Raw genomic sequence first — 24,089 nt, 5'->3', positions numbered from 1 at the left:
ATGCCAAGGCTTGCACACCTCAGGCATTGGCCTCCCTCTTCTGCCCTGATGTTCAGCAGTCCTCTTCTGCCTGGCTTCTGAATCTGGGGGAATGTGCCCAGAAGCAAACTGGTCCTGAGATTTACATCCACTTCTTTGCTCCCCCAACCTCCTCAGCAGCTGGGAGGGGGGTGGGGATTTTGGCTGCCACCAAGCTCCAACACCTCAGGTCTGAATTTCTCAGAGTGAGTCTTGGGAGGTCCTTTTGAACTGGGTCCTCTAAGAGACATGCAATGGAGGTCGCCAAAGCTAGGGGGAAATGGAGCTAGAATCTTCAAAAATGGGTCAAGTGGAGAAATGGTTTGAAATTGGATCGATGCAGCAGCACTGTTGTTTGGCGTCTTTTCTTTTTTTCCCCCATTTCTGCTAGTGTTGTTCTACTATTTAAGTAATTCAAGAAACCCAACTGCGACTGCTCAAAGAAGAAAAAAGATAACGTAGACATTTCCCTGAATCCCTCAACAGTGAAACATCCCCAATTCCTCTGTCATTGGAGATTTAGGACGGACTACTTTGAGTCCACACTGACCTAAAGGCTTGTTTATTCAGCTCTCTCCTCTCTGCTATTTGTTCACCATTGATTGCATTTGCAGAATCTGGCAGAGTAGCACGTAGTGAGTACTCTGGAAATATTTGTTGAATAAATGAACCAACTGGGTTTATATCCTCATTCAGAACACATGCTGAGGCTTTCAAAAAGGGAGGAGCTTTTTGTATTATTTGCTGTTAATAAAAGGAGATAGCTTTTTAAAAATAAAAGAAACTTTTCTGTGGAGTAAGAGTGTCAAGTTAAGCACAGTTGATTAATTTGTCTGACTCAATAAACACCATTTTTAGGCACATCCCCTAAGGAAGCCAATAGCAAGCCCTTAAATCACCATTAGTTTGAGAACAAATGTGTCACCTCAGATTTGAGCTCATGTGTTAATAATTGAGGAGCACTGTACATAAGATAAGCTGAAGACCCTCCACATTCAAGAGTGGTGGCACTGGGACTTGCAGTTAGACCAGGTGGGTTGATCCCAGAAATTCCTTTATAACAGTTTTATTGAGAAATAACTCACATACCATACAATTCACCTATCTAAAGTGTCTAATTCAGAGGCTTTTAGTATATTCACAGAGTTGTGCAGCCATCACCATAATCAATTTTATTTTATTTTTTTAATGTTTATTTATTTGTTTTGAGACAGAGAGAGCACATGCGTGCATGCAAGCAGGGGAGGGGCAGAGAGAGAGAGGGAGAGAGAGAATCCAAAGCAGGCTCTGCACTGTCAGCACAGAGCCCAATGCAGGGCTTGATCTCATGAACCATGAGATCTCACGGACCATGGGATCGTGACCTGAGCTGAAATCAAGACTCATAGGCTTAACCAACTGAGCCACCCAGGTGTCCCATCACAATCAATTTTAGAATAGTTTTATCACCCTGAAAAAAACCTCCTTCCCCATTTCCTCCCTATCCCCTGGACTCCATCCTAGGCAACCACTGATCTATTTTCTCTCTGTGTAGATTTCCTTATTCTTGACATTTTATGTAAATGGAAGCATTTGTGACTTTGTGACGTTGTGACTTTTGCTAAGCATAACGTTTTCAAAATTCATTCATGTTGTAGCATGTATCAGTACTTCATTTATTTTTATCATTAAATAAAATTCCATTGTATGGATATACCACATTTTATTTATCCATCTTCAGCAGATGACCATTTGAATTGTTTCTGCTTTTTGACTATCATGAATGATGTTGCTTTTGAACATTCACTCATTATGTGAATATATACACCTAAGAGTGGAATTGCTGGATCATGTGGTCTATGTTTAACTTTTTTTTTAATTATTAAGAATTTTTGTTTTTTATTTTTGAGAGAGAGAGGTAATGCGAGCAGGGGAGGGAGGTGGAGAGAGAGAGATTGAGACAGAGAGAATCTCAAGCAGGCTCCATGTCCAGTTGCAAAGTCCCATGTAGGGTTCAATCCCTTTACCTCAAGATCACAACCTGAGCCAAAACAAACCTGATAACATGTTACTGTAGCTTGGCAGTAAGTTTTAAAATTGGGATATATAAGCCCTCTAAACTTGTTCTTTTTCAAGATTGTTTTGGCTATATGGGTGCCTTGAAATTCCATACTTTTTGAATCAATTCTGTGAAGAAGTCAGGATTTTGAAAGGGATTTTTTAAAGTATAAACTGCAAGGACAAAGAGAATGGGAGAAGAAAGTAGAATAAGGAGGGGTAAATGATTTGGCCAAGTAGTAGAAGCTGTGGCCTGATGCCTGCAGAAAGGAACCAATCATGGGACATGAGCAATTCAGGAAAGCACTGAGTTTGGAAACCCAGGGTACCAAGGAATGTGGGAATGAAGGGCAGAGCTGAGATGGGGAATGAGCTGAAAGTCTATTTGCAGAGCAGTCCAGCCCTCCAGATTTTCCCCAACACCTTCTCAAAGCCTAGTGACAGCTCCTCCTCAAGGCAAGAGATTAGACTGTTTTTTTCTAGAGCAGTGCTGTTAAATTTGGTTCATGAACTGGTTTAGGCCCATAAACTTTGTTACTGGCCCTAATATGATAAGTACAGAAAGTAAGAGTGTTTAGAATTTTTATAGAAATTTGAAATTGCCTCAACCTTCAAGTGTGTTCTCAGTGGATTCTTCTTTCTGAACAAGATGTAGACCAGTTTGGATGTTTGAACTCCTATTGTGAGTCATGTGTGGTAAGAGATATGTACTAGCCATGTGCGTTAGAACTACATGTGGGTCCCTGACAGATAAGAAATTTAAAAACTGGTCCTTCACCACAGACAGCTTGAGAAGCTTACTCCAGAGGCTGACAGACTCAGTTGTATGTATAGTTAGGAGAGGGTTGAGGTACCTGTTTAAAAAGCTACATTCTCAACAGTGGAATATCCGGCCTTCCTCCCACACTCATTCAACAAAATTGGCAGTTAGGCTTATACCCTCCCCCAACACCTATCCTCAGACAGGAGTCTCGAAGATTCTTATCAGAAAAGACTTAATGGCCCAGAGAGACTTTTAAACACTGACATTTAGAAGTCCCCTCAGAGAAAAAGCTGCTTGACACCTTATCTCAATATCTCTACAGTAAAATTCCTCAATGGACAAGCCATTCCTGTGCACATAAAGCTTAAAATAAATTCTAAAAGGTTTGTTTTGTTTTTTTTTTGAGCAGGCTTTATACTAATGTGGCTCAGAATTTAAAAGACTCAAAAGGTACAATGAAGAGGGCTTCATTAGTTTCTTCTTAGTTCCTCTTCCGGTAAGCTGTTTAGTGCCTCCCTCTTTAAAGTGTTTTTTGTTTTGTTTTTTTTTTGTTTTTTTTTGTTTTTTTGTTTTTTTTAGAGTGAGAGCATGAGCAGGGGAGAGAGGCAGAGGAAGAGAGAGAGAATCTCAAGCAGTCTCCATGCTCAGTGTGGAGCCTGACACAGGGCTCACTTCCATGACCCCGGGAACATGACCTGAGTTGAAATCAAGGGTCAACTGACTGAGCCATCCAGGCGCCCCTGCCTCACTCTTTAATAGAAACAGAAAGTCTACATGAAAGACAGAGACCAAAATAAAGAAATAAGAAAAGAGAAAGAAAAGAGAAAAGAATGTAGAGAGAAGAAAAGTTCAAAAAAGGACAAGAATAATGTTCCTGGAGACAGAAGAGAGGCTACTACACCCATGAAATAAGAATAGTAGCCTATTAGAAAAAGGAATATTCAGAGAACAGCAAAAGAGAACTCTGAGAAATTAAAAATAGAAATATTTAAAATTCAACTAGCAAAGTTAGAAAAAGTAGTTTATAAAATCTTACAGAAAGTAAAGCAAAGAGATAAAGAGATGGAAAATTAGATACAGAAGATAAGAAGATCAAGAGATCAGGTCAGAAGATTCAACATCCTAATAACAGGAGCTCCAGATGGACTGAACAAAAAAAGAGAGGGGAAGAAATAAGTGAATAACCAGAAGAATTTTTTTTTTTTTTCTACAACAGAAGGATGTAAGTTTCCAGGTCAAAAAGACTCATTAAGTGCCCAGTATAATGAATGAGGAAAGAACCATCCCAAGGCACATCACTGTGAACTTTCAGAATGCTAGGGGTCAGAGAGAAGAACCTAAAACCTTTCAGAATGAGGGGCTTCTGGGTGGCTCAGTCAGTTAAGCATCCGACTTCAGCTCAGGTCATGATCTCATGGCTTGTGGGTTCGAGCCCTGCCTCCGGCTAGTCAGCTCAGATCCTGCTTCGGATTCTGTGTGTCCCTCTCTCTCTGCCCTTCCCCCACTTGCACTCCATCTCTCTCTCTCTCTCTCTGTCTCTCTCTCTCTCTCAAAAATAAATGAACAAAAATCTATTTTTAATAAACAAAAATTTTTAACTTTCAGAATGAGATACAAAGGATAGAAAATTGAAATGGTATTGGATATTATAACAGCTACTCTGGAAGCTAGAATTCTATACTTTATACTATTGAGTATAGAGACATTTTCAGGTTTTTTTTTCTAATTTTTTAAAAAGTTTGTTTTTGAGAGAGAAGGAGAAAGTGACGGGCGGGGAGCGGCAGAGAGAGAGAGGGAGACACAGAATCTGAAGCAGGCTCCAGGCTCTGAGCTGTCAGCACAGAGTCCGACGCGGGGCTCAAAGTCACGAACCTTGAGATCATGACCTGAGCTGAAGTTGGACGCTGAGCCGACTGAGCCACCCAGGCTCCCCTCAGTTATGTTAGTAAGTAAAATTTTATTTCTGTTGCTCACTTTCATAGGAAGTTACTGGAAGATATGCTCCACCATACCAAAGCAGTAAATCAAGGAAGCAGAGGACATGGAATCCACAGGACTATGGGTAGAGTTACCTTGGTCCTAACCAGAATGGAGGAGAAAGGAAGGAAGGAAGGGTGGAGGAAGAATGGAGCAATGAAATGCATGCAAGGAGAAAGAAGAGTCAAGAACCCAAGAGGGTCCTCTTTGGCTCCCACTCCTCTTGGGGTGCGTTTTTAATCCTGTACTCGGCTTTGTGAGACACCAATATCCTTGTAATAAATTCCTCTTGCTTAACTAGTTCACATTGGATTTCAGTCACTTGCAACCAAAAGACTCTTCCTGATATCTTTGCCACTCAAGGAATTAGAACCAGCAGCATCAATATCGCATGGGAGCTTGTGAGAAATGCAGAATCTCAGGTATCTCCCAGACCTACTCGACAGAATCGCCTTTGAACAGGATTCCCTATGCACATTAAAGTCTGAGAAGCACTGTCCTTGTAGATCTACCTCACAAAGTTGAGTACTGGGTATATTAAAGGGAATATGTATAGTAGGTACTCTGGAAGGTACTGATTATGAAGAAGAGGGAGAAGGAGAAAAGGAAGAAGGAGGAACTAGGAACACTTGAAAATGGCAATCTGAGTTCCCGGGTCCATGGTAAATGGTGGTTCTGAACCAAATTACAAAAACAGGCACATAACAGAAAAGGCAAAGCACATTTATACCAGGAAACAGGTTTCAACTCTACCCCAGGAACCTGTCAGGTTCGTCAGTCCAGGTGTCGATGTGGGGAAACCATGAAGAAAAGCTCCTTCTCAGGTGTGGCCGTTGGCTGTGAGTGAGTGACAGACGACTCAGCATCTGGAGGCCGCGGCGGGGGGGAATGCTGAGCGGCGGCTGCCCTTTCTCAGCAGGGCAAGTGTTCTGCCTGAAGTAGGTCAGAAGGAAACATCCCCAGTGTACAGCGCTGAATTGCTTTTTCAGGCAGAAATCCGTGGCCCATAGGACTGGGGGTGGATGGGGAATGGGAAGGACAGGAGGTTGGGGGCCCACTGCGGGGGTAGGGGTAGGAAATCGCATCCCATTCTTGGCAGGAGCGAGATTGCCTCTCACACGGTTTTCCTGGCTCTGGTCCTTTGGCATTCAGCCACCGTCTTTGTGCTGGGGGTTCCAGTGACTTTCTAATGCTGAGCAAATCTGAATAAAGGTTGGGCTTTGGAAGATTTTAAGGGAAGGAGATGTGTTTGTAGAAAGCCAGTGTCCCATCTCAGCTGTCAATGTGCTGTGCATAGGAGATAATTATCCCAGGCTCAGACTGCCCCAGGAGTTATTGGTCATCGCTTTCCAATTGCCCACCAATTGTATGACACTGAACTCAGCCCTGGAGAGTCTTTACCAGAGAAGCACCTCAGCCCTCAAAGAACTTATACAGTAGAGTCTCCAGTCCTTTAAAACATCTATGGGAATCTTACCTATTCAGGAAGAAAAAAACTCCACCATCATCAAATGGCTGTCTTTGTGAAGGCTGATTGTAGCCACCACCATAACAGTAAAAGCCTAACTTACTTGAGAAGAGCAGTAAACAATAATGTACTTATTATGTGCCAGGCACTTTTCTAAGCTCTTCATGTATTTTTTTTAAGTCTACTTATTTATTTTGCGAGAGAGAGAGAGCGAGCATGCACGAGCAGGGGAGGGACAAAGAGAAAGGGAGAGAGAGAATCCTCTCTCCCCTCCTCTCCCCTCCTCTCACAGGAGCCTGTGTGCAGGCTCCACACTCAGCACAGATCCCAGCCCGAAGTGGGGCTTTATCTGAGCAGAAACGAAGAGTCAACCGCTTAACTGACTGAGCCACCCAGGCACCCTTCCTTACATATTTTAACTCATTTAATCCTCACAACAACCTTGGGAGGTGAAATGCAATTTCAGTCCCCTTTGTACAGATGAGAAAGCTGAGGGATAAAGAGATTAAATGAGATCACATAGTCAATGGCAGAATTGGGATTCAAACCCAGGCATCCTGGCTCCAGAGACCCTGTTTTTTAACCATTCGTTATATTTAAACTCCAGGCAGAGGGGGTCTGTAATAGCTCTCCTGTAAAGGAATCCCATCTCAGTCGTAAACAAGCTCTCTGATTTTAGCCAAATAACTCAGAGGCAATATGGTAGGGGGCAAGAGCAGAGGTGTCAGAGTTCAAAGATCTGGATTCTACTCCCAGTGCTGCCACTTCACAAGAAGGATACTTTGGTTGATTGAATGTACAACACAAGACGTAACTGGCGCCTTCCGTGTTTGCTCTTTCCATCACTGTCCCTCACTGCGTTTCCTTACATGTAAGGTGGAACAGGTGGTTTCAGTGACTCGGTCTAGACAATATTCACTGAAGAGTTACTACACGCACAAAGCGCTATGCCAGATGCTGAAAGGCACAGAGACAAATGAAGTAGAGACCTGGCCTTTGCAAGGCTCACAGTCCAATTCTCTTTCATTTAATAAATCCTTTGGAGTTGAGCAAGGCCATTACCCCTGTTTTTAAAATGGTGGAGGGGCACCTGGGTGGCTCAGTGGGTTAAACATCCGACTCTTGATCTCAGTTCAGGTCATGATCTCTTGGTTCATGGGATCGAGGCCCACGTGGGGCTCTGCACTGACAGCATGGAACCTGCTTGGGATTCTCTCTCTCCCTCTCTCTGCCCCTCCCCTGCTTACATGTGCATGCTCTCTCTCTCTCCAGATAAATAAATAAAATTAAAAAAAAAAATAAAATGGGGAAAGTCATATTTAAACACTCAGTTCAGTTGTAGACAGAATGTGACCCTAGGTTGATTTTTAGCTCGGGGCTCTTTCTGCTTCCAACCCTCCCACTCCATCTTGACATCACTGTGACTAAAAGCTACAAAGTCCACTTTGAGTTCCTAACTTCCCACAGTCATTTTTGCACCTCCCTCCTGCCTTCCCGTCCTGACAAGTGTACACACACACACACACACACACGCAGTGCTGGATCCTTGAAAAATGCAAGATCAATACTGTTGAGCAGCTAAAAATCAGCCCCCTCTGGCAGCCCTTCTTTCTCTTCTGGAGCCCAAAGTGCAGTGCTGAGAGGGTGAATGCACAGTCAGCAAAGCCACAGCTACCATATGCATCATGACTCATTAGCCTATCCGCTGACTTGGAACTGAAGCCTCTTGCCCCGTCAAGTAATTACGGGTGCACAGGAAGTCCTCAGCTAGAGATAAGGTCAGTCTGGTGGCTGAAAGGAAGGGGTCAGTGAGCACAACCTTCTGTTAGACACATTCTCTACTGCCATGGGCTCTTCTACAGCAGCCAGAACGGTGCCTTTCAAACAGTAGGTGCCCAACACAGCTTTCTTGGTGGATTAGCTGCTCTGAACTACTCCACCCAGCACAGCTGCAGGATGAGGTTGCTAGGCAGGAACATAATATGTGGGTCTAGTGCCTAAAGGAAATGATTTCAACTCCCTCTTGTTTAGCAGAGTTGAGTTATGCCCAGGAGAACCACAGCTCTGAAGATGTGTATTCTTTAAAGAACTCTGTGTTATACAATTCACTTCTGCAATCTGTCCCAAGAACTTCCTTTTCTATCCCCTAAGTTAGGATAGGGGAAGAGGCACATCATCCCCATGCTTTCTCGAAGTGGTGTAAGAGCGTAGAGAACTTTAGACATTACTTAGGCTAAACTTGTTCTGGTCGCATCTTCCTTAGCATTTCCACATCCATGTTTCCACGCTTGCCATATCATTTCTTTAACAATAACCTCTTCCCAAGGCTAGAGTCAGAGAGATGAAAACTTCTGTGAGCTTCCAGGAACCAATGTCCCTATTGACTGCTATAGGAGGTCATCCCCCAATAGCTATTTGACCTTCTTACAGAGTGGTAGGATTTTTTTTGTTTTATTTTTTTAATGTTTGTTTACTTTTGAGAGACAGAAAGAGAGACAGCACACACTGGGGAGGGGCAGAGAGAGAGGGAGACACAGAATCCAAAGCAGGCTCCAGGCTGTGAGCTGTCAGCACAGAGCCCAATGTGGGGCTTGAAGTCATGAACCATGAAACCGTGATCTGAGCCAAGTTGGACCTTTAATCAACTGAGCCACCCAGGCACCCTAGAGTGGTAGGGTTGTTTTTTTTTTTAAATGTTTGTTTGTTTGTTTGTTTGTTTATAGAGAGAGAGAGTGTGTGTGTGTGTCTGTGTGTGTGTGTGTGTGTGTGTGTGAGAGAGACAGAGAGAGAGACAGAGAGAGAGACAGAGACAGAGAGAAAGAGAGAGAGAGGGCAGGGGAGGGGCAGAGAGAGAGGGAGAGAGAGAATCCCAAGTAGGCTCTGTGCTCTCAGCACAGAGCCCCATGTGGGGCTCGATTCCATGAACCGTGAGATCATGATCTGGGCCAAAATCAAGAATTGGATGCTTAACTGACTGAGCCACCCAGGCACCCCCAGAGTGGTAGGATTTTTGACTGGGTACATGACCACCTAACTAAAGTCAATATTTCTCAGTCTCTCTTACAGTATGTCCACATGATCAAGTTCTGGATAATAAGAAGTTAGAAGGAATAATAATGCACTTAAAAGGAAGGCCCATGCCTTCCCTATTCTCTTTTTCCCTAGTTGGACTGTGGACGCTGCAGTGAGCCATCTTTAACCATGTGCATTGAACAAATATTCTAAGAGTATAGTAACAAGTTAGAGGGGCCTGGGCCTCTAATATTGAGGAGCCACCATAGTATGCCTGTACTGTATGCACTCAGACTGTTACCCAAAGGACAGAAATAAACTTCCCTCTTGTCTAAGCCCTTATTACTTTGGGTCTTGACAGAGCTACCAAACTTGTATTTTAACTAACACAACCCCCGTTGGGGTGCAACCCCTGTTGGGTGCTGAGATTCCCCAACTCTATTTACTTAGGAGTAGCCTAGCGAGTTTTATTTATGAGAGATTATCATGGTGGTCTATGAATGCGTGGCTCATCTGGCTGTGGCTGAGTGGACCAGGGGTAGGTATCCCATCCAAGCAGGGCCAATCAGATTCTCTCTCTCATAAATCTGCAAATGAGATTCACTATTGCTATCCAACCACCAATGATTACATGAACCAAGATACACAGGGAGAAAAAGAAATGAAAGGCCAGTCATCTCTGGAGAGGCAGAGCTGCCTGGATTGATATTGGTTTCCTGGTTTCTGATTCCAGGCCTTTGTAGGGACTCCCTGATTATTCTTCCCATGGTTCCTAGAAGAGTCCCTGGCATCTTATAATAAATTCTCCCTTTTTGTCTTAGATACTTTAGGCTGATTTCTGTTACCTCTAGCCAAAAGTATCTAAGTGTCTTCTGAATCTCGTAAAGACCTGTGTATCCTTGCAAGCCAGGGGGCCCATGCCTCTGGGCCCACCCCCTGGCACACTGGATCCTTTCATCATTACAATAGAACAATCTAAGGTGAAGTAAATGGATGGATAGACTGATTGGTTGACTGGCTAGCAGGTCAATCCATGGATTTTCCAAGAGATGCTATGTAGGCCTCATGGAATCACAGAATTAGGGGTAAAAGGGGCCAAAACCATCAAGCAAAGTGTGGCTACCTCCCAGGCCATCAGGCTGGTGTGATTTGGGGGGTGCTCTGACACACCAGGAATAGCTCCCACCTGCTGATGACCAAACTCCTCAGGACACCTATGTCAAACCTGTTGTTTCTGTGGCTCCTAAGAGGAAAAATGCGAAATCATCCTTTTCTCCTTTTTTCTGGGTCATTCATTCTAATTCTGAATCTCATTGTGGATTTTAAGGAATAAACCACTTTTCTTCCATGAAAGGAGTAACGAGTATACCTCTACCGTGTACCAGGTGGCACTTTCCAGCTGTTATTTCATTTAAACCCTACAAGAACCCATTTTCCAGGAGAGGAGAGTGAGGTTGAGAAAGAACAGTCAACTTGCCCATGACACACAGCTAGTAGGAATGGTAATGGGAAAGGAAGCTTGGCTGATCTGGCTTGAAACCCTGTGTCTTTTACGCAATATCATACTGCCTCCTGAAGTTCCATCTTTTTCTATCCTTTTGGCCGTAACTTTCCAGCTTTCTCCATGGGCACCTGCTCAGCAAGGCTTGATTTCAGTCAGTCGGTGCTGGGCTGTGAGCCCCAGGACCCAGTCGGGGAGGGGCGGTGTGCCAGGTGAGGCCCATGGGGGGCCATGGGAGGCTCTGCAGGTGGTACTGCTCTCACAGTGTGCTCTCTCATTTCCCTCTAGGGCCTGTCCTCCCTCATTTTTGGCCTCCATCTGTTTTCCACTTGCCTCAGGCTGTGTTTCCCTCCTTCATCCCCAGGCATCCTTCAGTGCCTGGGCACTGACATGATTCCAACCTCCCTCCTATTCTCAACAAAGGAGGTCTTGGTTACTCCTGCTTGCTATCTTCTTCAGAGAATTCATCTAGCTAGCTCATTTTTCCCTCAGAGAAGGAAACAAAGGCCTCACACCTTAGAGCTCAGCCTGCCTGCTTTTCAAGCTGTGTTTGCACCCAGAGCTGAGTATATAGCTCAGGTTCCCAGAGGCCTGAGGGCAGGACTATGTCTTCACATGCTGGGTTGCATGCATTGTCAGCACCCAATGAAAAACAAACAGCTGTCATGTAAAGACAAGGAAGCTGCCAGGCTTGTGGAGGCTGTGGAAGACGTAAGCCTAAGGTCTTGACCTCTTCCATTTAGCACACAAGCTCACGTCCCTGACACTACCCACAGAAGCCATGCAGGGACTCCAGGAAGATTCCACACTTCCATGATCTCTCTGAAGAATCAAGGGTGAGCAGTTATGTGAATGCATAAAAGGGTGTGTGTAGGGAACCCTACTCTAATTTACTGTGGGTTATAGAAACAATAGTCTATAGTTATCTGTCACTTCTGAGACATGTGTGATTCTCAAAGGAGAAGTGCAAGCCCCACTAGGAAGTTTCATCAGATTTCGGGGACCAGAGGAATAAATGGGAACATTTTATATTTATCCAAAGAAGCATGATGTTTTGAAAGGACAGACTCTGCCCATACAAAAGATGTACTGCTTCCCATTCTTTTCTCTACTTGGAGAAATTCTACTTACTCTTTTTTACATTTTTTAAATCTTCATTTATTTTTGAGAGAGACAGAGAGTGAGCAGGGGAGGGGCAGAGAGAGAGGGAGACAGAGAATCCCAAGCAGGTTCCACTCTCTCAGCGCAGAGCCTGACACAGGGCTTGAACCCATGAACGGTGAAATCATGACCAGAGCTATCAAGAATTGGAGGCTTAACTGACTGAGCCACCCAAGTGCCCCTCTACTTACTCTTTAAAGCTCAACTCAGCTGGGAAGTCTTGCTCATCCCCATGGTCTAAATTTATCCCTCTTTCTCAGTTCTCCCAAAGCATTTGGTTCATCCCTCTAGTACAGCATGTACCATGGGGTATTACAGAGGGCTACGTGAGAGACTGTCACCTCATGGCTGCCTGCTCCCAGAGCACAGGAAATGTGTCTCACATGACTTCCTGTATCCATTTCAGGGTCGACTGACAGGCAAAAGAAGATCCTGTTGATTGACAGAGAGGTGGTGTTGATGGAGGAAGTGTGTGGGAAGAAAGGACGGAAGTAAAAAGTGAGGAATAGTCCCCAGGAGATAGGATGTACATTACAGGGGATTTTATCTACTGTGAAGGGCTTCAGAAAGGAGTACTTTTAGTGAACTAATGGCCAGTTGGTTAGAAAAGCTAATAAGAATTTGCTGGGAGCAGAGGAGGTTCCCAGGAAGGACAGTTTCAAGGAAATTTCTGAGTGTGGAAAACCAGGACCTCGCTGCTATTCTGATTGGTTACCTGGCCTAGACTGAAGACAAAGTCTTACAGACAGAAAGATTGCAAGAGCAGACTGGCCTTCACCAGGAATGGAAGCGAAGAGGAAAGGAAACAAAGGAAATGTAATAACCTGGTCATTGGAATTAACTGTGTCAACATGCACTGAGTAATCAGCCTGTGTGCTTATAAGTTACTAATCTCTCTATGGTTTATACCTCAAGACTTTTAGCGTTGTGTTGGCCGGTTACTGATTGCATTAAGGAGAAAAAGAATGTATGTAGGCTCAGGGGCTTGATCTTGGGAGGACAAATGTCTGGATCCTTGGGTGATAGAAGCACAAAGTGTTCAAGGGATGGAATGCCAGAAAATCATCTGTGTGGTGCTCTTTTCATTATAGTGGAGAAAGTGACAGGGCAATGACAAGGACAGTGTTACAGGTGTCACCAAGAAACCCACCCCACCCCCTCTCCCAATAGGAAGGAGGCGAAGATGCCAAGAACAGGGATTTCTTGACTATGAAATGGGGCTATCTACCAACTTCTAAATTAGAAGCCAGACTTCTGAGTGGTATAAGGAAACTGCATAGTGATCTCATTTCTCATACCTTTCAGCTTTGCCCAAAATGGAGCACCCTTCCATACATCAGCCCTTATGTGACCTGATTCTGGGGCTAGAGTCCTTAGTTATGCCAGTAAAAGATTACAAATCCCTTACTTTACCTTCCAAAATAAATGCTGCAAGTCTCTGGCACATATGATGCTAAAATTGCCCGCATTTCGTTAAAAGAGTGGAGGAATGAAAGCCTAGGGGCACCTGGATGGCTCAGTTGGTTAAGCACCTACTCTCAGTTTCTGCTCAGATCGTGATCTCAAGGTTTCTTGAGTTTGAGCCCCACATCAGGCTGTGTGCTGATGGTGCAGAGCTTGCTTGGGATTCTCTCTCTCTCTCCCCCTCTCTCTCTGCTCATGCTGTCTCTGTCTCTCTCAAAATAGATAAATAAACCTAAAAAAAAAAAAAGAGTGGAGTCACCCACTGTTGTTGTCCTGGGTCCCCTGCCCTGACACAAGCAAGGTTGTTGTAGTGGAGGCTGGTACATACTAAGAGGACCTCAGCAGAAAGATACTGGGGAAGAGAACGTAGCAGTCAGAGCACAGTGTCCCAGAGCAGGCTTCTTCCCTCACAATTAAAGCCCTGGCCCTGTGTTGAGAAACACTCCTGCTAATGCCTACCTCTCTGTATCCTTCTCCCCAGCATTCTTTCTGCCTCCCAGACCTGTCTTCACAATAGCTGATGAGGCAAGTGTCCTGGCCAAAGCACAGTTTACCTACCTTTATTCCTGGGCTTGTAATTAAGGGGTATCTGTGAAGCTGTCAAGCTCCTTAGGATAAAAGGACCAGTCTGGCCCCTGTGCTTTTTCTCACGGTTCCCTGAGCTCTCCGAGGTGGTTATTGCCAGTGGAGGCTCACATAGCCAAGGGAGGCGGCTCCCATCAGGGCCCTCAGCCAGGCTTACAGGGTGCCCTTGCCTCTGGGCCCCAGGCCCCGTGGCAATAGCGTGTTTTCCGTTCTCTACTCGTTCCCCAGGATGTTCTGATTTCCTCACCTCAGCCCTCTTTGTTCAGCCACAGAGGTTAGGCAATGACTGTGGGGAAGCTGGGCCAGGGCCCAGCTTCCCGGGAAAAGGCTTCTCCTTCACAAGTTGATCTGGGGTCACCTGTTCTCCAGAGGCCTTGGTCACCCTGAAGCCTGGGCCTTCACTTCTCTGAGACTCTGGTCACTCTTTCTCACGAGACCTTGTTCAAAGGTCTCACGTACCTTCATCCACCTCTGGCTCCCGTATAAAGACAGTGTTGTGCTCTGGTCAGGAGTGCAGTCTCTGGGGTCACCCTCCCTGTCCATGAATCTGCTATCTGTGTGGCCACCTGCTAGCTGTGTGGCCTTGACCTTTATTTCCCCCCGAATGAGGTTCAGAATAGTTTCTCTCCTACAGAGACATTGTGAGGATCAAATGAGATAATTTGTTTAAACTGCCTTGGCTTTGGGACACCTGGGTGGCTCAGTTGGTGAAGCATCTGACTCCTGGTTTCAGCTCAGGTCATGATATCACAGTTTGTGGGTTTGAGCCCCGCGTCAGGCTCTGTGCTGATGGCACAGAGACTGCTTGGGATTCTCTCTCTCTCCCTCTCTCTCTGCCCCTCCCCTGCTCACTCTCTCTCAAAAGAAAGAAAGAAAGGGAGAAAGAAAGAAAGAAAGAAAGAAGGAAAGAAAGAAAGAAAGAAAGAAAGAAAAACATTTATAAAGTGCCTTGGCTTTGGTAAGTACAGACAGAATGGTTTCCTTTTCTAAGAAACATGTTGACTATGGTCTGGTATGGATTCTGGTCTGTAAGTCTTCCTTGAATAGCCAAAAATGAGTGGCTTTTCCTGCCTAACCCACTGCCTTTTCTGCCTCAGAGTAGCTGCATTTTCTGACCGGGACTAGGGGACAGTATATAAAGTTACAGAAGTGGTGCCTGAGGTTCACCTGACTGAACTATCCAGATAGGACCATGCTGTTGGTATGAACCTCTTCCTTCTCCTCCTCAAGGATTAGCTAGATTTCCTTTGCCCAGTGGAAGGGTGATTATACAGTTGGACTTGGGTACCATTTGCCAAGTGTCTTTCTTTCTAGAATGAAGAATTACACTCCGCCACTTTGTATGAGGAGCCTCAGACCATGGCAGTGCATGACCTACATGAATCAGAGACCTGGGACGTGTGGGAGAGATTACAGCCTGAGTCTTTCATAGCTGCCGTTCCCAAGCGGGAGGCCCTAAGGCTTCGTGAAGGAAGCTTGGGTCTCAAGAGGCTCTGAGCAAGAGCAGTGGTGTGAAAAGGGAAGGGAATGGGGCGAACCACAGGGAGCTCTTTTCTCCTTTCCCTACCTCCTTCTCCACCTGCTCTGGTTCCCACAAAAATTGTCAGGAGAAAGTACAAAGCAGGCTGGTAATAGCCCAATATCCTCTGCCCTCACACTCTGCTCTGTTTTCTCCGGCTCTGGCTTGTGGAAAGGAACCGAATGTGTGCTGTTGTGTTCTTTTGCAAAACACCAAGCAAGCTCTTAGTTCAAAAACTTCAGAGGCAGATTTACATATTATTTGCATATAATTTATACATTACAGAGAGCGCTCCTTCAAATGTTCACACTGAGTCCTATCACGGTAAGGTAAAATCCTTAAACAGATAAGCATTTGCTCCTGGCTTCTATGTCCCTGCAGTTTCTATTTAGGACACGGTACATTCATTCTCAGCTTTATCATTCTGGTTGGATAATTTACGCAAATCATTCCATTTACGTTGTCTGCAAAAAGGGAAGAATAATCCCTGCCTTTTGCATGGGGTTGTTATGAGGATTTAACAATGAGATTGTAGGGGGGCTCCTGGCTGGCTCAGTCCATGGAGCATGCAACTCTCGATCTCGGGGTTGGGAATTCAAGCCCTATGTTGGGTGTAAAGATTGCTTAAAAATAAAATCGTAAAAAAATGAGATTGTCGATGTAAAACCATTTCATAAACTGTAAAGAACAGGAACAAATTTCAGATACTATTATTGTTATTAAAGTCATTCAGTGAAAAAAAGGATCCTGGTATTCCAAAAGGGATAAAGCATTTCCAAGGGAAAGTAGGAGAAAATATGGTTTATTGATTTAATGTCAAACTGCATAAAAGACCCTTCTGTCCCCTTCTGCAGTTTTCCAGGGTGGTAGCACTCCTGTTTTGTCGATAAGACTATCCTAACCTATAGGATCTCCTAGCTGGACAGGCCGAGGTTCATCCCTGACCACAGTATGGATAAAATTCTGTGGGAAGTCAGTGGTGAGGTGGGGGTAGACGTGGTGAAAATGATGAGAAGCCCATGCTATTTTAGAACTCTTTAACATTAGTGCAGGAAAGAATTTAGTGATCAATGCCCAGCCCCTCCATTTTACAGATGAAAAAACTGAGGTTCAGAGAAGTGTATAGCTTGCTCAAGACTCCCAGCAGGCTTCAGTGAGCAGTCCTGGTTGACCCAGTGAAGGTCCACACCAGAGCACTGGGCTCCAGGGAGATGGTGGTGTTGGGTCAGGAGCTGAAGTGCCTCTAGCTCCAGACATTCTGTCTCAGTCTGCAGAGAGAAAGAGGCTCTCGGCCTCCTGGAATAGCAAAAGACAAACACACTTGGTTAAGAAGAACCCTTGAGTGAGAGACAAGAGTGGAGAAGAAAACTCACACACCTTTCTCCAAATCTTGCATTTAACCCACTGTCTGGAGTCAGGTGGTTTTAAAAGTGAAAGCTGCCAAAGCCTTGAATGGCGTCTCAGAGCTCTAGGAGAGCCCTGCTCAGGTGCAGAAAAATTGGTCTCAAGACTTCCAGGCAGAGCCATGTGGGCCCCACAGACAAAAGATTCTCAGAAAGGTCAGGCTTCTTTCTGACGAGGCAGCAAAAACAAATCCCAGCACTTTCAAGATCATGAACCTCAGGGAATTAGGTAGGGGGTGGGGGACCAATAATTTCTTTGGAGGAGAGCACTGGCTAGAATGAATGGTCCAAGAGGGAGGAGGACCTTGTTCTCAATTCAGTCCTGTAAGTACCACTTAGCAGTCTTTGGTGTGCTGGATGCATGGGCTAGGGGATGCAGAATACATTTGGCCTCTGCTTTCAAGAAGCTTGCTGGGCCAGGGCGCCTGGGTGGCTCAATTGGTTAAGCGTCCGACTTCAGCTCAGGTCATGATCTCCCAGTTTGTGAGTTCAAGCCCCGTGTGCTGACAGCTCGGAGCCTGGAGCCTGGTTCGGATTCTGTGTCTCCCTCTCTCTCTGTGCCTCCCTCTCTCTCTCTTGCTCACGTTCTGTCTCTCAAAAATAAATAAACGTTACAAAAAAATTGCTGGGGGAGTAAGGCTCTCACATGAGTCAAAACAGACAAAAGGCAGAAGCTGTGTTTAGGCCAGAGAGAAAATGATCCAGAAGAAAGGAAAAAATCAGTGTGGGTTTATATGGTTCTGAAGGACTTCCTGGAGTAGGGAAACCTTTGCATAAGCCTATATATTCTTTTGCTGCTGAGTGGACTGGGGAGGGAGCATTTTAGGATTGGAAGAGAGCGGGGGCAGACGTGGGAATGAGCATAGGAACAACCTCCTCTGAACATGAGCTCTGAACTAGAATCGGAATTGCAAAGAATAGGGGCACCTGGGTGGCTCAGTTGGTTAAGCCTCAGACTCTTGGTTTTGGCTTAGGTCATGATCTCACAGTTGCATGGATTCAAGCCCCACATCGGTCTCCACACTGTCAGTGCTTGAATTCTCCATCTCCCTCTCTCTCTGCCCCTCCCCTACTCGCACAGTCTCTATCTCTAAATAAATAAATAAATAAATAAATAAATAGCAAAAAATAACTGTCTCTGCCCTCATGGGATGCGTATTGTTTGTGGAGTCCATCTGCGTCCCTGAAAGATTTGGCAAAGAGGTTTCCAGTCTCTTGGAAGAGAAGGGCTTCCACATTACTGCTTAACTATGGCTGGGTTTAGAATGATTCCTTGAGTAAAGGAGTAACAAAATAATTCAGTCCCAAGGAGGACCCAAGAATCCGGAGCCCAGTCAGCCTCACATAACATAGTATTTCATCATGGTCGTCACTGCAGGCTCTGGATTCAGGCTTGGCTTCGAATCCCATCTCTGAAGCCTTTAATAACTCCGTGACATTGCCACTAACCTCTCTAAGCTTCAGTCTCCTCATCTGTAAAATGAAGATGAGAATAACACTACTTAACTCACAGGGGTTTTGTAAGGACTAAATGAGGCGGGGCTGAACCCAAGGCCAGCACCCTTAGCCCATGGCAGCCATTGGGTTCCAGTTTGTTACCAAGGCTGGGTGCCGCATAACCCACACCCTCGTCTGATTGTTTCCCAGGTCTGGTCATATGAAAGGGACAAAGTGTTTTCCAAAGGTAAGTGGGGGGAAATCTGATTTATTGATTTAAAACCAAACTGTATAAAAGGCCCCTCTGGCCCATTTTGCAGCTTTCTAGGGTGCTGGATGGCAGCACACTGTCCTGTCAAAGATCCAGAGTCCTTTCTCCCCTCGAGTACCCTTTGGAGACCTCTCAGTGAGGGGAGGGTGTGGCAGTGTGGCTGTTGAAGGGAGGCAGTTCCGGAGGCCAGTGGGAGATCAGATGCTCTAAGAGCATTCTATGGCTACACAGGCATCCTGCAAAGAAGCCAGAAGATAGTAGGGAGGCCTGGGTTCTGGAATGGGCTCCACACCACCTCGCTAGGAGATTGGTTTTACTAGACCGCAGTTTCCTCATCTATAGAGTGGAGAGCTTAAATTAGACAGTGATTCCCACTTTGTGGAAAGAGGAGAAGGTCCTCAGTTACAGTAAAGGGTCCTTGAATCAGTGGCACAACAGCCATTGCATATAGACACAATAAATAATTGATCTCACACGTAGGTGTGGAGCTGGTTTTGAAACACACAGGGATGTTGCTGTAATTTTTAAAAATGGGTATTTAAAGGATTAGTGAATACACGGTTGCTTTTTAAATTTTTTTTAACGTTTATTCATTTTTGAGACAGGGAGAGACAGAGCATGAATGGGGCAAGGTCAGAGAGAGAGGGAGACACAGAATCTGAAACAGGCTCCAGGCTCTGAGCTGTCAGCACAGAGCCCGATGCGGGGCTCGAACTCACAGACTGCGAGATCATGACCTGAGCCGAACTTGGACGCCCAACTGACTGAGCCACCCAGGCGCCCCACACGGTTGCTTTTTATCAGCATGGAGTTTTTCATTTATGGATACGAAAAATACAATTACAAATACTTGCAGTAATCCAAAAGTGTTTTAGAGGTTTTAAAGATGTACAAGGTCAAGAAGTTTGGCTCCTACTGGATCAGATGGACACACTGAACCTCTCCTGACTGTGGCTCTTCTTTCCAGCCTGACACATGAGACCTCCCCTACTAGCCTTAATCCCCTTCTGGAACAAATAGCAGGTACTAGAACAGGTGCTCCTGTGGCAGCGAAGACAAAAGGGAAGAAAGAGGGATAGGTAAGAAAGTCGTGTCACTTAAGAAGAGAAAGACAACCTTTATAAGAAAATCTGGGAAGTCCTCAGATTTTATTCTGTCGGTTCTATCAAATTCTATCGGTTTGAAGGTCTTTTTTAAAAAAACTGACCTGTCACTTCCCTGTATTTGTCATTGTTTCCCACTGCACATATGTTTGCAGCACATGGGAAGTGGGAGGAGTTGGAATGTCCTCCAAATTCCCCTGACACCCAGTTCCCACCTTTATCCTCTAGAAAAATGCGTTGTTTTGTTTTGTTTAACTTCAGGAGGTCACAGACCCTTTAAGAATCTGATAAAGGTTATGGACCCTCATTCCAGAAAAAAAATGTAGCCACACCTACACAAGCATATCTAATTTTTACACACAATTTCAGCAGGTTCACTACCCCCTGAATTCACCACAGACTGCCTTGGGGATTTATAGACTTCAGGTTAGGAAATCCTGCTCTTCTGTGGGTGGCTTTCAATAAGTTTAATTTTACCTTCTCTTAGTTTTCTATAGATCTAAGCTCTATGAGTCTCACAGGACTTTTAATGGGACCTCTCCATGTTCCCTTTCCCAGCTGCTATTACAGGTTCTCTTGGATTTGGGAAGACTGGCTCAGAAAAGGGCTGCATGCTCTAAGGCACATCACACAAGTAGACCTCATCTCAACGCTAGCTTCCCTAGGGATCTGGGATAAAGTGAATGGAACCACAAAAGGGGCTTAGGAACAGAGACCACCTAAGAGTCAAGAATCCCTCCTGACACTACCATTTTACAAGTTTCTATCCTAGGAACTCTGGACCCGCAGATCTGTAGTCCTGGAAACGGAAAGCTGCTCTCAACTCTGGGAAGGATTTCCCAGTTTCTTCTCCTCCTGCCCCACTCCCCACACCCGTGTGGCTCTCTTTCCACCTTCAAATTCTGTGTGCAGACACCTTGCCTGCCTCGTCTGAAGGCTCATCCTCCTGCTGAGGCAGCCTGCCCAGCCTGTGCAGTCCTGTGAGTCCCTAAACGAACAAGCCAAAATCAAGGAAGATTTTTCCACCCACGTAAAATGCCATTCTGATTCCGAAAGTCCAGTGGTTTTTAACCAATTTGAGTCCAAGCTCAGTTGGCCCAAGAACATCCATCCTTAGACTTCGTTTGCATCCATCACTTGCTCTGGGTTGACTGAGAGGGCAATAGGTCTGGAGGGCCTCAGGGGAAAAGCAACAGGTCCACCAGTGAGAGTCTAGGCTGGCAGGCTTGACTAGGATACCATAATTTGCACCAACCAAGGGAGGTAAATTTCCCAAATACCAGGATGTTGGGCAATATTTCAAAGAATGAAATTCATTGCTATTACAGCCCTTCCTCTACCCACCACCCTGAACTCTGTGTCCTGTCCTTTCCCTCTACAACGTACTATGCAAATGATCCATTGTTCCCTATAGTCTTACCCTGCTGGATTCAATTCAATCTCAGTGTTCTAGGACTATAGCTGTCTAAATGTCTTTACAGCTTGTATAAGTGTATGAGCACTTTGAAGGAAGATCAGCAGGGCAAGGCTCTACACATTCAAATCCCTCCACTTAATTATTTTACCCTTTGATTTAAAATATTAAGTTATCCAGTATTTATGGACCTCTAATTAGGTTAGGACATAAAGGATACTGGGGAACATAAAGATGTTCCATGTACATAAAGAAGTACTAGGATAGGGGCGCCTGGGTGGCTCATTTAAGCATCTGACTTTGGCTCGGGTCATGATTTCACGGTTCGTGGGTTTGAGCCCTGCATCAGGCTCTGTACTGACAGCTGGGAGCCTGGAGCCTGGAGCCTGCTTCAGATTCTGTGTCTCCCTCTCTCTTTGCCCCTCCCATGCTTGTGGTCTGTCTCTCAAAAATGGATAAATATTAAAAACAAAACAAAACTTCAGAGAATCTGTCCTCTTGTATGGGGATGGACACTTTTTTTGCCCCAAGCGCTCCTGCTCTTAGACATACGATTACTCTAACTCAGCAGATGTGGTAAGAAATCCTAAGGTATGCTGAAGGCTTGTAGGTTGGAAGATGAGAAGAGTCTGTTCTCAAGGCAGGACATTCTTAGTTTTAGGCAATGTGTGGGATTCCCTGGTCTTGGTAAGCACTAACCTTCTGGGCCTGTTCCTAATGGGCCTACACCCACACTGTAAAAGCTCTCCCAGGGGCGCCTGGGTGGCTCAGTCAGTTAAGTGTCTGACTTCAGCTCAGGTCATGATCTCGTGGCTTGTGAATTTAAACCCTGCATTGGGCTCTGTGCTGACAGCTCAGAGCCTGAGACCTGCTTCAGATTCTTTGTCTCCCCAGTCTCTCTGTCCCTCCCCGACTCGCACTCTGTCTCCCTCCCTCTCTCTCTCAAAAACAAATAAACATTAAAAAAAAAAAAAGGCCCTCCTAGTACCTAGCTGCATGCGTCCTTGGTAGCCTTGGTCCAGTCCTGGAGGCAGTGAAAGCAAAGAGTTAGTACATAACAGTATGTGGACCCTGGACTCCCCTTTCTTTTCCTGGCTCTCTTGCTCAGAAGTAAGAAACCTTGAGCAACCCCTTCTCCCCTCTGCAGTAGGACCTGTTAACCAAGGCATCCCTGAATCCCGACTGAGTACTCACTACCTGGGCACGTATGCTGCCTACCTACAAAGGCAACAATGCACTAAGTGTTGCAAGGGCTGTGAGTAAGGATGAGGCAGGTGCCTGGCTTCGAAGAGTCTCACTCTAGCTGAGCAGAAAAGGTAAAACACAGGAAAAATATGACACAGTAGTTAGGAGTATAATAATGGAGTCAGGCTGCCTGGTTGAAATACTGGCTTTCTTATCAGCTGACATGGGGCAATTACTTAACCTTTCTGCATCTTGGTTTCCTTGTCTGTAATGTAGGAATAACAATAGCATTTACCTTATAGGAGTACTATTAAGGCTCAGATGGTTTGTGTAAACTTCTTGGCACAGTATTGGCATATAGCAAGTATTCCCCAAATGGTTTATTATTATTATTATTATGTTAAATAATAATACCAGACCTGAAGAACAAGATGGCAATAGGGGATTTTCCAGGCCATTCTCTTAGAGTTTAAACTTCTTGGTATTTTTTTAAATTAAAAAAAATTTTTTTAAGAGAGAGAGGGCATGCATATGGGAGGGGCAGAGGGGGAAAGGCAGGGGGAAAGAGAGAAAGAGAGAGAGAGAGAGAGAGAGAGAGAGAGAGAATCCCAAGCAGGCTCCATGCCAAGTGCAGAGCACAAAGCAGGACTCCATCTTACGACCCTGGGATCATGACCTGAGCTGAAATCAAGAGTCAGATGCTCAACCAACTGAGCCACCCAGGCACCCTCAAGCTTCTTGATAGAAGGTCCTGTCCTTTACTTTTATAGATTCCCCCAATACCCACCCCAGTGCCTTGCACTCAAACATTTGGGGGGAATATAATTAACTACATGTCTACTCTCCAAATGGATGGAATAGGTAACGAGGAAACAGGACAGTGAGACTGCTGGTGCGAGCTGGGAGGTGAGGGAAGGCTTCATGGAGGAGGTGAGATTGAAGTGGACCTTCACAGATGGGGTGGGCTTTGGCTGGACAAAGCAGAGCAAAGATGACTCTGATTATAAAAGCCTAGAAAGGGCCGGGGGTTCAAGAGAGGCATGGGAAGACTTGGAGGGCATGGCCCTTAGCATGACATGCATGCTAAGAGTGGCACCGTGTGCCCAGAGCCTGGGCCCCGAGTGTGGGGCTAGGCCCTGAGGTGGAGCCAGAATCTGCTAGGGCAGACTTGGAGCCCGGTGGCTGCAGCTCGTCACTGCTCGAGGGATCCTGGCCAAAATCCAAGTCCTGTCTGCCCTCCCGGCGCCTCTTTCACACTCTGTGCCAGACAGGAGGACTCAGGGCGTGAAGATGTCTACAGAGACAGGCCAGTCACTAAGGGAGCTGCAGTCCAAAGATCGAGGCTGAGCGTGTCAGATGCCTGCACGATCCCTCCACAGCTTTCTTCCATCCCCAGGCTTAGCTAATAAACTGCTCTGTGTGGAGAAATGACCCAGGTCCCCGAGCCTCTGACAGGCTGAAGGCTGAAGGCATCTTCCACAAGGGAAAGCAGGGTACAGGTTTTTTCCCTTGTCACACATTCTCTGAGAAACCCACTGAGAAGTCTCTTCCCCTCCCAGAGCAGGTCTTTCCTTTCCTCTATGTCTCCTCATAACGACATTTACGGTGAGTGTTCACACACAGTGGACGTCTTCCTGTCCAGAAGGCAGAATGACCAACACAGCAGTTATGAGCATTTCCTCATTTTACAGCCAAGGAGAGGAAAAAACTCATAATCACAGTAATGCTTATTCGATGTATGCCAGTCCCTATCCTACACACTTCCCATGTA

General features: G+C 45.5%; 2 protein-coding genes across 3 annotated transcripts in view; one reads left to right on the top strand and one right to left on the bottom strand.

The window, feature by feature from the left end:
• The window catches only part of B4GALNT3 (beta-1,4-N-acetyl-galactosaminyltransferase 3), a 138,500-nt gene extending 133,439 nt beyond the window's left edge, over window positions 1-5,061 (top strand). Inside the window, exon 20 of the mRNA XM_027073995.2 lies at window positions 4,801-5,061. Coding sequence (XP_026929796.1) covers window positions 4,801-5,035 — 235 coding nt within the window. The 3' untranslated portion in view covers window positions 5,036-5,061. The remainder of the gene's footprint in view (window positions 1-4,800) is intronic.
• Window positions 1-24,089, bottom strand: part of NINJ2 (ninjurin 2) — a 78,122-nt gene that overhangs the window by 31,160 nt on the left and 22,873 nt on the right. The window lies entirely within an intron of this gene.

Source organism: Acinonyx jubatus, chromosome B4 (assembly GCF_027475565.1).
Source record: "Acinonyx jubatus isolate Ajub_Pintada_27869175 chromosome B4, VMU_Ajub_asm_v1.0, whole genome shotgun sequence".
In the NCBI taxonomy this organism is placed as follows: Eukaryota; Metazoa; Chordata; class Mammalia; order Carnivora; family Felidae; genus Acinonyx; species Acinonyx jubatus.
The sequence above is the reverse complement of the archived record's forward strand: the minus strand, read 5'-3'. Positions and strand labels throughout refer to the sequence as shown.